The sequence below is a fragment of the Caenorhabditis briggsae genome (assembly GCF_000004555.2).
Source record: "Caenorhabditis briggsae complete genome, chrIV, whole genome shotgun sequence".
In the NCBI taxonomy this organism is placed as follows: domain Eukaryota; kingdom Metazoa; phylum Nematoda; class Chromadorea; order Rhabditida; family Rhabditidae; genus Caenorhabditis; species Caenorhabditis briggsae.
The window spans coordinates 5,894,101-5,905,125 of record NC_013487.2 but is presented as its reverse complement, the minus strand read 5'-3'; the positions used below and the strand labels follow the sequence as shown (position 1 = coordinate 5,905,125).

The window sequence follows — 11,025 nt, the reverse complement described above, 5'->3', positions numbered from 1 at the left end:
ATTTTGTGCCAATTTTTATCGGTCCCCATTAGAAATATCAAAAAGTGGTCAACTGATAAAATGTTGTTGATAATATGATGATCATTTTGTAATTTAATTATTTTTTGATAACTTTCGCAGAAATCAAAATTAATCGGCTCAAAGTTGACGGTCAGGATGCAACAGGAATTTCAGGGTGTCTGGAAATTCTGGAAATATAGTTACGGTGAAGATCTAAAAAATGTTTAGTGTTTTTCAGATTTTTTAGAAACGACTTTTGGTTTTCTTTTTTTTTCGGTTTCACAATTTTTGTAAAATCTTATGGATTTTGGTTGCTATCATTATGCACTGGATTCGCTCTGGATTAGCATAATCATACCGTCAAACTTGGAATAGAAGGGACTGCCAACTTTAAGCTCAATTAACTCAATTCCTATGCAAGATATCAAACATGTGTGAATTGATAAAACGTTTATGATATTATGGTAAACATTTTATCAACTGACTACTTTTTGATATCTTTGACACGAACCGAGATAAATTGGCTAACTTCATCTCATACTTTTATATATTTATTTCCACCCTCCATCCATTACAATTAGAGTCCATTTTTGACCATTATCATTAATAGCAAGACAAAAAGGACTAAAATAAAAGAAACAAGCCAAAAACTGAACATTGAGCTTGTCGAAGAAAAAAGGGAAGAAGAGAGGAAAATGCGATTTAGAAAAGTGAGGGAAGAGAGAAATTATACAATTATTTCTGTGGGAAGACAGAGTGAGAAAAGGGGGTGCAGATGGGGCGCAAAAAACAACGATGAATCCAATCTCTGTACGGAAAAAAGTGAGAGAAATTTGGGATGGAACAAAGTTTTCGAAGTTTTATGGAAGTTGTTTTTTGGATGTGTAAGGAGAAGTTTCGTTCTGTAAAAAATAGGATTTTTCGTACTAAAAGCGAGGAAAGATGCTATATAACTGTTATCGAAAATTGGTCCTTTTTCGATAATATCGTGAAACTGTAATTTTATCTTGGACTAGAAATTATCTTCATCGACAAGATCCATGTCTGTCTGTAAGGGTTTGTCTTAGCGTGGTTGAAAGAAGACGAAACCCAGGTTTCTAAATTTTTTTCAAACGAAATCAACAAATGAAAAATTTGAAGTTTCTATCAGAAGTTTCAAGAAAAACCGTGTTTTTTTTACTGAAAGTCAAATTGATTTTGGAAACATTGAAATTTCACAAATCTCCCGAAAATTGTCACTTTTCTTGCCTAGAACACGGTTTTGGTTTCAATTCAAAAGTAAACACTCTAATAGAACGTCTCCCGGATCTTCCAATTTGAGCATATATACCTAACTTCTTTTGAAAGATATCAAAAAGTTGTCAACTAACAAAATTTTTAATTATAATGCCAGTAAAATTTTGTTAATTGATCATTTTGTGATATCTTCCACATGAAATGAGATACATGGGCTCAAAGTTGACGATTCGGGTGGCGTAAGAGTGATTACGGGATTACATCCGATCATTATCTCTACCTAATTTTTTCTAACATCAATTACTTGAAACTGTGAATTACTTGAATATCTTTGAACCATTTTTCCTTATTTCCTGTTGAAGATATCAAAAAGTGGTCCACTAACCAATTGTTTACCATATTTTCAAATATATTTTGTCAGTTGAAGACTTTTTGATACCTCTTATAGGAATCGAGATAAACTTTGTCAATCTTAAGAAGCACTTTTATTAGAGGTAATACTAAAGATTTCTGATCATTTGACCTGTTTTTTTTCTTTTCAAACCATCGTTTGTTGACTGGTACGCTTATAAAAAATTTAATTTCGTTTTCAAAAGAGCCACCAAATTAAAAATAGGACGTTTTGAGGAGGACACAAATGAGTTGATTAATTCATAAGGTCCCATCAAAACACGGAAGATGTTTTCTACAAAAAATTTCAAATAATACCGATGGAATCTAGGAGAAAAGGAATTAGGGAAAGGAAGGAATGGACAACACGAAAACATGGACTAAACATGGACGATAATTGAGGAGAATTAGTGATGAAGTAAAGGAACTGAAAGAAGAAGTTGTAGGGAGGAAAATAGTGGTTTTACAAGAGCTTTTATAAAAGACGTGAGAGTCATCACCTCAAAACGTTTTGAAAAACTTTAAAAAATTATCGATGACCTCCGTGAAGTGTGATTTTTTTTTGAATTTAAGAAATGCCAACATATAAGGGTTTGGAGAAGGGGAAAAACTTCAGTACTGAGTTTCCAACGTTCAAGTTCAGGGTCTACCTGGCTTCGACGGTTCGGGACTTCAACGAAGACGGACGGACGACTTTGCAGGATCTCAGATTCTGGGATTTTGGAGTAAGAGGTAAGGAAGTAGAAATTGATAAAAGCAGAAAAGCTTAGAAAAGGAACTGAAAAATTTTTCTCTAAAAATATTATTAGTTGAAAAAATTTTCATGTTCCAGGAGCTTCTTGGACTGGACAACGACAGGGATTTGCAGGATATCAGACTTTGGATTTTGGAGTTAGAGGTAAGGAAATAGGTGGAAACTTGAAAATCCTATTCATGTTCCAGGAGCTCTTTCGGCTCGAGGATTCTACAGGTTGGGGACTTCAACGCCGACGACAAGGATTCACAGGATAGCAGCTTTTAGGATCTGGAGTTAGAGATGAGGAAATAGGTAATTTAATGCTTATTCGACGAAAAAAAAATTCTCTCAAAATTTTCATTAGCTGTTAAAAAATGTATTCATGTTCCAGGAGCTCCTTGGATGGGTTCTAGGATTGGACTTTAGGATTCAAGATGTTGAGGATTTCAACAACGACAACAAGGATTTGCAGGGTCTCAGATTCTGGGATACTAAAGCTAGAGGTGAGGAAAATGATAATATAACTCATTAATTTGGTACGTTTCAGCTTCGTGGCTCCTAGGATTCAGGCGATTCGAGGAAGCATTGGATGGTTTCAAGGATGCCGGATATGGAACATTGTGATGCTAGGAATATTGAGTGAGAAGTGAGGAGGTAATTTTCTCAGTGCCCGAGTACAAAACTTCTTGGCTTCTAGGATTCAACAGGAACGGGACTTCAAGGGCGACGACACGGATTGGCCGGATGATTCAGATGCTAGGAATGTGGAGTGAGAGGTGAGGAGATTTGATTTTTTTTAATTAGAAACATTTTTTGAAAATTTCGAGTTCAAAAGTAATAGTAATAAACTGAAATTTTTTGATCTTTGAATATGAAGATTTTGAAAAAAAGACTTTCAGAACTCCCATGAACAATAGACACCAGGAACAACACCAATGGTCCTTCGAATTTGCAAAGGTAAACAAATAAAAAAGAAATTTCAACATAAATTTTATGAATTTTCAGTTGGTGGATATGGATTACAAGAGGACACCAACCCCGCCAGGATGTCGAACTTTCATTGAACTTGATTTTTCTGTGATCTTTTCCATTTTTTTTCTTTTTTTCGCGCGCTATTTCTCCTCTTCTGATCACCAGGTTCGGGATTTTATGGACAACATGGACTTGCAGGAAATCAGATGCAAGGATTATGGAGTTAGAAGTAAGGAAATAGGTGGTTGAATTGAATAATTTGATAGTTTTCAGCTTCTCGACTTCTAGGATTCATCAGTTCCTAGGAAGGATTGGGTGATCTCAAGGATTAGCCGAATTTCGAAGATTCGGATGCTCAAAATGTGGAGTAAGAGGTGAGAACTAAACTTTTGAAAATTGACGTCATTTTCAAGCGTCAAAAAAATTAAAATTTTGAATGATTTTGAAAAAACAAAATCTCCAAATTTCAAATTCTAAATTTTCTGAGTGAATAAAAAATTTAAAATTTATACTGTCATTCACAGCGAAAGTTCTAAAAGCTCCTTCGCTTCCAGGATTCAACAGAAACCCGGGATTTCAAGACGACGACAAGGATTTGCTTGATGATTATGCGGAGTGAGAGGTGAAAAGAATCGATTTTTACAAAATTAGAAAATTAGGTCAATCGGAATATTTTTAGATCAAAATTGCTATTTTTCGGGGAATTAAATTTATAGATTTTGATTTTCGCAAAAAATTGTGTGAAATTTTTTCACAGTTTCAACAATTCGAAAAAATTAACAGTCAATATCAAAACCCGTTCTTTAACGGGGCTAAAAACAGATCATGTCAGAAATTACTAGATTTTGTGAACATTTTTTATTTGAATTCCAAAAAAGGAAAGTATCAAATTTAAATTGTTTGCTTTAAAAAGGGATTTTGCCATACTTGTGAAGGGCCCGGTCGGCCCGGTCGGCCCGGAGTTTACCGCGAACTTCAAAATCTTGAGCGAAAAGTTGAATCATTGTTTCGAAAAAAGGTATTCAGTGTTTTTTTTCTTCGAGTTATTTTTCAATACATTCTAAAAATCAATAAATTCATTTTCAAAAACAAAAACAAAATTCAAAAACAAAAATTCATTTTTCAAAAATTTTGTTTTTTTTTTCTGCCGGGCCCTGAAAATTTTCTCTCGGCCCGGCCCGGCCCGGGCCGAAATTTCACAAGTATGGATTTTGCAAGATAGAGGGTTTCAGAACTCCAGTGAACAATCTACACCAGGACCAACAATTGTCGACCTTCGATTAAAAAGATAGCAGAGGTAACAAAAAACAAAAAAAAAGATCTTCAAAAAATGTGTTAATTTCAGTTGATTCAGTTCAACACCGTCGGATTGTCAGAACTTTCTTTGAACTTGATTTTTTGTGATCTTTTCCCATTTTTGCTTTATCCGCGCGCTTTTCTCTCGGTCTCGGCGGGTTCTCGTTTTCTTCGGTGTCTTCTGGTTTCGACATCTTTGCTGTTGTCGTTGAGCTTCTCGTTGTTTTTCGTTTTCTGAATTTAGTCATTCCATCAGTTCGTATAAGGGACAGGGTCTCAAAAAGTTCGGTTACATCTAAAATGAATATTGGAAAATTTTATTAACTAACGAAACAACACACGACTAAACAATAAATGCTAACGAGAATACATGTCTAGTTTGAAACAAAACTAAAAACTAACTGAAAGTTAAAGGAGGCGAGACAGCAAAACAGCAAATACAGCAAATATTTGAAATCCACTTTTAGCATTTATCCTTCAGTAGATGGTGCTGATCCGGTGTTGGTGGTCCGTCAGAAGGTGATCCTCATCATGAGTTGATACTCGTTGTTTAGCTACATCCTCTGCCTTATATATATGGAATTCTGTCATGTTGTGATAAACATTTTGTAAGTGGACCACTTTTTGATATCAGCTACAGGAAATGGGATAGATTGGGCCAAAGTTTTAGGTTTGGGACCCTTCTCATACAGGTTTCACGGTGTGTAGATTTTCCAATGGATTTATGTCTTAAAATGTCCACACTTTTAAAAAATGTCTCCAAAGTTTAAGTATTTTATGCCAAAAAGAGAAATCGGTTTTTGATTAACCACATTCTAAGGGTGTGTTCACTGTCCTGACATAAACAGAATAATTGAAACTGCAAACGTTCAGCACTTTCTGTTGTAAATATCATATGGCAATCCATGCCCTTCTTATAGTCTAATCGTGTTATCACAGAAATCTCAAAAGACCCTTTTTCCAATTTTTCCAGAATCTTCTCCACCTCTTCTTCTCCATCTTCTTCCCCTTCTTCCCCATCGACGTCTTCTTCCTGGACGCATTATGCTAATTTATTCGATTTGCTCTTGCCATGGTTAATGTATTAGGCAGGAAAAAAACCAAGAGCATTACGCGATGAACTAACTTTTTGCCCCGTGATTTGCATCTATTTTTCTGGGATAAAAAGAGGAAAAATGGATTTGAGAGGGGTCAGAATTTGTTGGAGAGCAGAAGAATTTGGAGACATTTTTTAAAAGTGTGGACATTTTAAGACATAAATCCATTGGAAAATCTACACACTGTGAAACCTGTATGAGAAGGGTCCCAAACCTAAAGCTTTGGCCCAATCTATCCCATTTCCTGTAGCTGATATCAAAAAGTGGTCCACTTACAAAATGTTTATCACAACATGACAGAATTTCATATATATAAGGCAGAGGATGTAGCTAAACAACGAGTATCAACTCATGATGAGGATCACCTTCCGACGGACCACCAACACCGGATCAGCACCATCTACTGAAGGATAAATGCTAAAAGTGGATTTCAAATATGAGACAATTTTTGAAAACTGGGATGAAGATTTGGAAACTGTGTGGACAGATGAAGAGAGAAAATATCCCGTAATGTTTGTGACACTATTTTTGAATTTCTGCGATTTTGTTCCTTTTTTTAGGGAGGGTGTTTGCGAAATGGTAATCTGAGGAGGTTACATTATCCGACGACTGGATGAGTTGAAAGCAACCATTTATTGTGACTCCAGACAGTTTCGCATGGATGCTCATCAAGATGGAAATTAATTGAAATTTCATTTTTATTTTATTTCATTTCTTTTGATTAATCAAAAATGTTATTTAATCATGTAGAATGTATGAAAGGTTGACCATTTCTGGACTATCAACTATGATGGCCTCGAAAATCCTCTCTGAAAAAAATAGGCCATCATAATAAATAATCACTAATGTAGTCAATTGTTATGCTAGAACAAAAAAAACCGTATTTTGTTTCTCAAAAACCAGTGAAAGCGGAATGTAAACGGTCACTTGGAGCATATATAATATTATGTCGTATCATTGATATCGGATTCAGTGCTATCATTTTCTTCAGTGATTTCTGTTTTTCTCCATAACGAACTTTCCGGAAAGTTCTCGAGCATTTTCAGTTCCAGTTGTAGCTCTTCGTCTTTCGATCTGCAATCATAACGATTCTTATAATAAACTAGCTAGCGCCTTCGGCGCGATTTAATAAAGTAAGTAAGTTAAACTGCGCCGAAGGCGCACCAGCCAGCTATTTGAAGAACCAGAGGACCAAACAAAACTTGAAAACTATCTCACATTGTATATTCAATTGGTTTGAATTCGCAGTTGGGATGGAATTTAATAGAATGCTGACCAGCTTTATCAGCTCGAGTGTAGCATTTGTTACAGTGGGGACATTTGAAACTGAAATAAATCGATTTGGTTATTTACAGTATCCAGAAAAAGAAATTCAGCAGTATATAGAAAAAACCTACGGTTTGAGTCCCACATGACACAAACTGTGTCTCCATCGATCGGCATGTACGTTGCTGACTTCTCGATTACACTCTTGACACGTCACTCTTTTCAGTGGAATGAAAATTGTTTTCGGTTTCGAAACATCTTCATAGAGCTGTAGAAAGTTTTTTTAATGATTATAATCCTATACAATGAAGAATGAGACACTCACTTTTATGATCTTTGGAAAATATTCCAGTCTCTTGCGATCAATTAGCTCTTTGTCTCGGATTGATCTGAAAAAATATGTATTTTTTTTAAATTTCGGTTTTGCTTTTTGTAGTTTTCACTTAACCCTACATAGGACATTATGACCTAATTTTTGACAGAAGAATTTTCTAGGCCATCGTAGCGGATGGCTTAGAAATGACCCAAACATTCACCCGATGTGTTTTCTATGACATTTGTCATGGTGGCCTAATTTTCTCAACACGAATTTAACCGTCTCACATTCAACTAGCGTGGTTCCTAGGCCAGTTGCCATGCCTAGCCTAGAAAACTCACCTTGCAAAAACTAAGCCGTCATGTTAAAATGAGCTAGAAAATACACCAGGTGAATATCAGATCACTTCCAGGCTAAAAACGTTGGTGGCCTAGTAAACTGAACTTGTGAAAACTAGGTCACCGTGTTAAGTGGCCTAGAAAACAAAACAGGTAATTTAGATGATTTCTGGGCCATCAACTAAAGCGGGAAAACATTTTCAAATTTCCGCCCCAAAACCTGTTCAATTGAGCACATTTGAATTGAAAAATCGTGACGTTCCTGGTGTCAGTCGACACGATAGCCAATATAATAGAAAAAAAACTCACAAATTAGTAACAGGCGGCTGAAACGGCTCTCCCTTATGAACTTGGACGAAATGACCATTAACCGTTTTGATTCGCGTATAAGCTTTTATACAGATTGGACATTTCCACCTGAACTTGTGAAAAATATTCTATTATCGAACCCTTTTAAAATCTTACGGTTTTATATGAAGATGTGTCATTACATGTACTTTTTGATCCGCGACACCGGCGTATTCCTTTCCACAAAGTTTGCAGGTATTTCCGTGATTGCCATAGGCCTTAGAATCGTCATTTACCTCGGATGCTTCCGGTAAGTCAGGATCGTTCTCATCTGGAGAACTGGATATTGACTCAGTGTCCTCTATGGAAATTTCTCCATCCTTGATTGAGATTTCAGACTCATTGTGTTCGCTGACTTCCGAAAAAACATTATCCGTAACTTTTGTTTCTGGTGGATCAGCCGATTCGTCAGATTCCAAAAAGTACTCCATTTTCTTTTTATTCACTCTTTCGGTCTCTTCATTGGATCTGAAAATATTTCTGATCCTTATAGGGTTAAAAAGGAAAAATGAGCTAACAATTCATAGACAAATGGATTGGATGTCTCAAACGGGTGTTGTTTAGAAAAATGGAGAATCGCTGTAGATGCTCGAGTGAAGCCACTCATACACGATGTGCATTTCCATCTGAAAACAGTTTGCACGTTCCAAAGGTTGAGGGATATGAAAAGTGTATTTTTTTTTCTCGAAATTTCTTTCACATAAGCCCCTCTAGGAGTTGGACTGGTGGGATCCGCTGCCAGCTGAGCGATGGAAGTTTCAGCGCCGTAGCTCAACTGGTAGCAAAGCGTCTCTCATCCTTTCAGTAAAGAGAAATGAACTCACGGCTTCAATTTCAGATGGAATAATACATGTCTTCTTCTATCCGAAACGTGCTTGATTATCATTCCGCACAATTGACAGGCTGCCGGCTGTTCTTTCTTTCCTTGAGTTCTTTTGGAATTACGTTTTATGTATTGTCGTAACGATGATTGGGTTCCGGGGTTTCTGGAACATCTTGAGAAGGGCGGAGAACTGGGGCATCCCACGGAGCATGGTTGGTGACTTTCTGAAAGGTTCAAGATACCATATAATAGATATGTTCAATTATCTCAATTTCTATGAGCAATGTCAAAAATGTTCAACTAAACTGCACAGGGTAACGGCTGCGCATGGTATATGCGTTGGCGCGGTGCCTCATATGAACGAAATAGGTACACCGTTCGCGCGCATATAGTACGCTATATGCGCGCACGCGCCATCGAGATCGGGCATGACGCGTCCATATTTCATCTACAATTTCAGGTCCTATTGGCGATGGATATCTCTTATATGGATTAATTCATTTAACTATAGTTGTAATAAGATGTGATTTTGTTCATATCTTCCAATGTCGTTCATTTTCCCTTTCAGATTTCACAGAGTGACCATTTTTCCAGTTTTCACAGAATTTTCTCACAGCAAGAAAAATTATGGCAGGAAGTTAAAAATATCTGGATGATATAACATAATAAATTTTTCCTTCGAAATTGCGATATAGAAAACTTGAAAAAAATTCAACAGAGTCTTGAAATTGGCATTAATTCGCATAATTTTGTTTTCGAAATAATTGTGTGTTTTTCGGATTTTTTCCTAATTTTACTTCGTAATAATCGGAAAACTTACCAACCAACCTGTATTCCACCTGAAACATATATTATTCCCCTCATTTCGAAGTAAAACAGAAAAGTCCTGATTTCAAGAAAAACCGGATTTTGTAAAAATTTTTACCTATTTCTTTAGTAAAAATGTTTTATTTTCGTTAGCCATAATCTTTACATGTGAAAACAGTGAGAAGTTCTTTGAAAGCAGGAAATATGATCAATATGATCGAAAAATTGATCAAGATCGGCGGTGGAAAATTTTGTTAAACAACGCGCACTAGCGTAATAGCGGAGTGTCGTTGGTGGGTTGTCGTTTTCATGGGAAAAGCGTGCATGCTATATGGATGCTATATGGATGCTATATGGGTGCGCCCACCGGTGACCAGTCGTGCCCAGCGACGACGCATATAGCGCGCACGCGCTACCCACGGAATTATTATGGGTGCACATCCTATATCCTATATGCGCGCCTAGACATATACCATGCGCAGCCGTTACCCTGTGTGTAGAAGTGTTGATACTGTCTTGTAGACATTCCATATCGGTTGTCCACTTTTTTTTTGATACATATCTCTTACAAGAATTGAGAAACCGTAAATGCTGTAATAGAAAGTCAGCCTGTATTTGAATTTTGAGCGCAATTATTTTATTTTCTACTAGAGATATCGAAATTTGGTCAACTGAGATGAATGTTGGTGATATTATGATAAAAACCTTACCAGTTGAAAAATTTTTGATATCTCTGAGAGGAAACAAAGTATATCGACTCTAAGTTGAAAGATAGGGAGCCCTTCCATTTGAGGTTTTACGGTACTCGAGTTTAAAGTAACATATATGTAGAGTGGAATTCTAGAGCATTAACCATAATATTGAATTTTCAAAGCCAGCTTACCTCTACCGGAGAAGCCTGTGGACCGCAAACAGGTTGCTCCTGAATTCGATTTTCAGAAACGTTGACTCCTTCAGAAGAACAAGATGCGGTCATAGCTTTGACAAACTGCTCTACCACGTTCAACGCATTTAATGCATTCTCATTTCTGAAGCTAGATGGAGTCGTCAAAAAGAAGTTTGGCTCTTGTGAGATTAGGCTATCGACTCTGTGATGTTCCCGTGGTCGTTTAATTGGTGCTGTATATGCTGTATATTCATTGCTGAAAAATAATGAAAATTAAAATGAGATTTAGATAAATTTTGAGCCAATTTTTTCTCGTTTTCTGTGAAAGATATAAGAAAGTGGTCAACCAACAAAATATCGTTTATATTATAATTAACATTCTATCAGTTGATCACTTTTTATATCTTTCACAAAAAGTTAGATATATGAGCTCGAAGTTGAAGGTTTTGGTTCCTTACTCTTGTTCTATTCTTGTGCTGCTTGCAACAGCTTCTCGGTATTTTGCATACCACAT

At 36.3% G+C, this 11,025-nt stretch overlaps 2 protein-coding genes across 2 annotated transcripts; one reads left to right on the top strand and one right to left on the bottom strand.

Annotated features, from left to right (window-relative positions):
* Window positions 1-1,040: 1,040 nt before the first annotated feature.
* CBG26413 lies at window positions 1,041-3,953 on the top strand (the record flags this gene model as incomplete). The annotated part of the gene is made up of 6 exons (XM_045235312.1): window positions 1,041-1,050; window positions 2,910-2,982; window positions 3,060-3,131; window positions 3,262-3,319; window positions 3,368-3,563; window positions 3,889-3,953. 6 exons carry the CDS (start codon window positions 1,041-1,043, stop codon window positions 3,951-3,953), a joined length of 474 nt encoding a protein of 157 aa, XP_045100284.1.
* A 2,718-nt stretch (window positions 3,954-6,671) lies between these two features.
* CBG26414 lies at window positions 6,672-11,025 on the bottom strand (the record flags this gene model as incomplete). Its single annotated transcript, XM_045235311.1, has 10 exons — window positions 6,672-6,801; window positions 6,946-7,053; window positions 7,125-7,261; window positions 7,319-7,382; window positions 7,957-8,064; window positions 8,113-8,463; window positions 8,514-8,621; window positions 8,820-8,981; window positions 10,615-10,767; window positions 10,970-11,025. 10 exons carry the CDS (start codon window positions 11,023-11,025, stop codon window positions 6,672-6,674), a joined length of 1,377 nt encoding a protein of 458 aa, XP_045100285.1.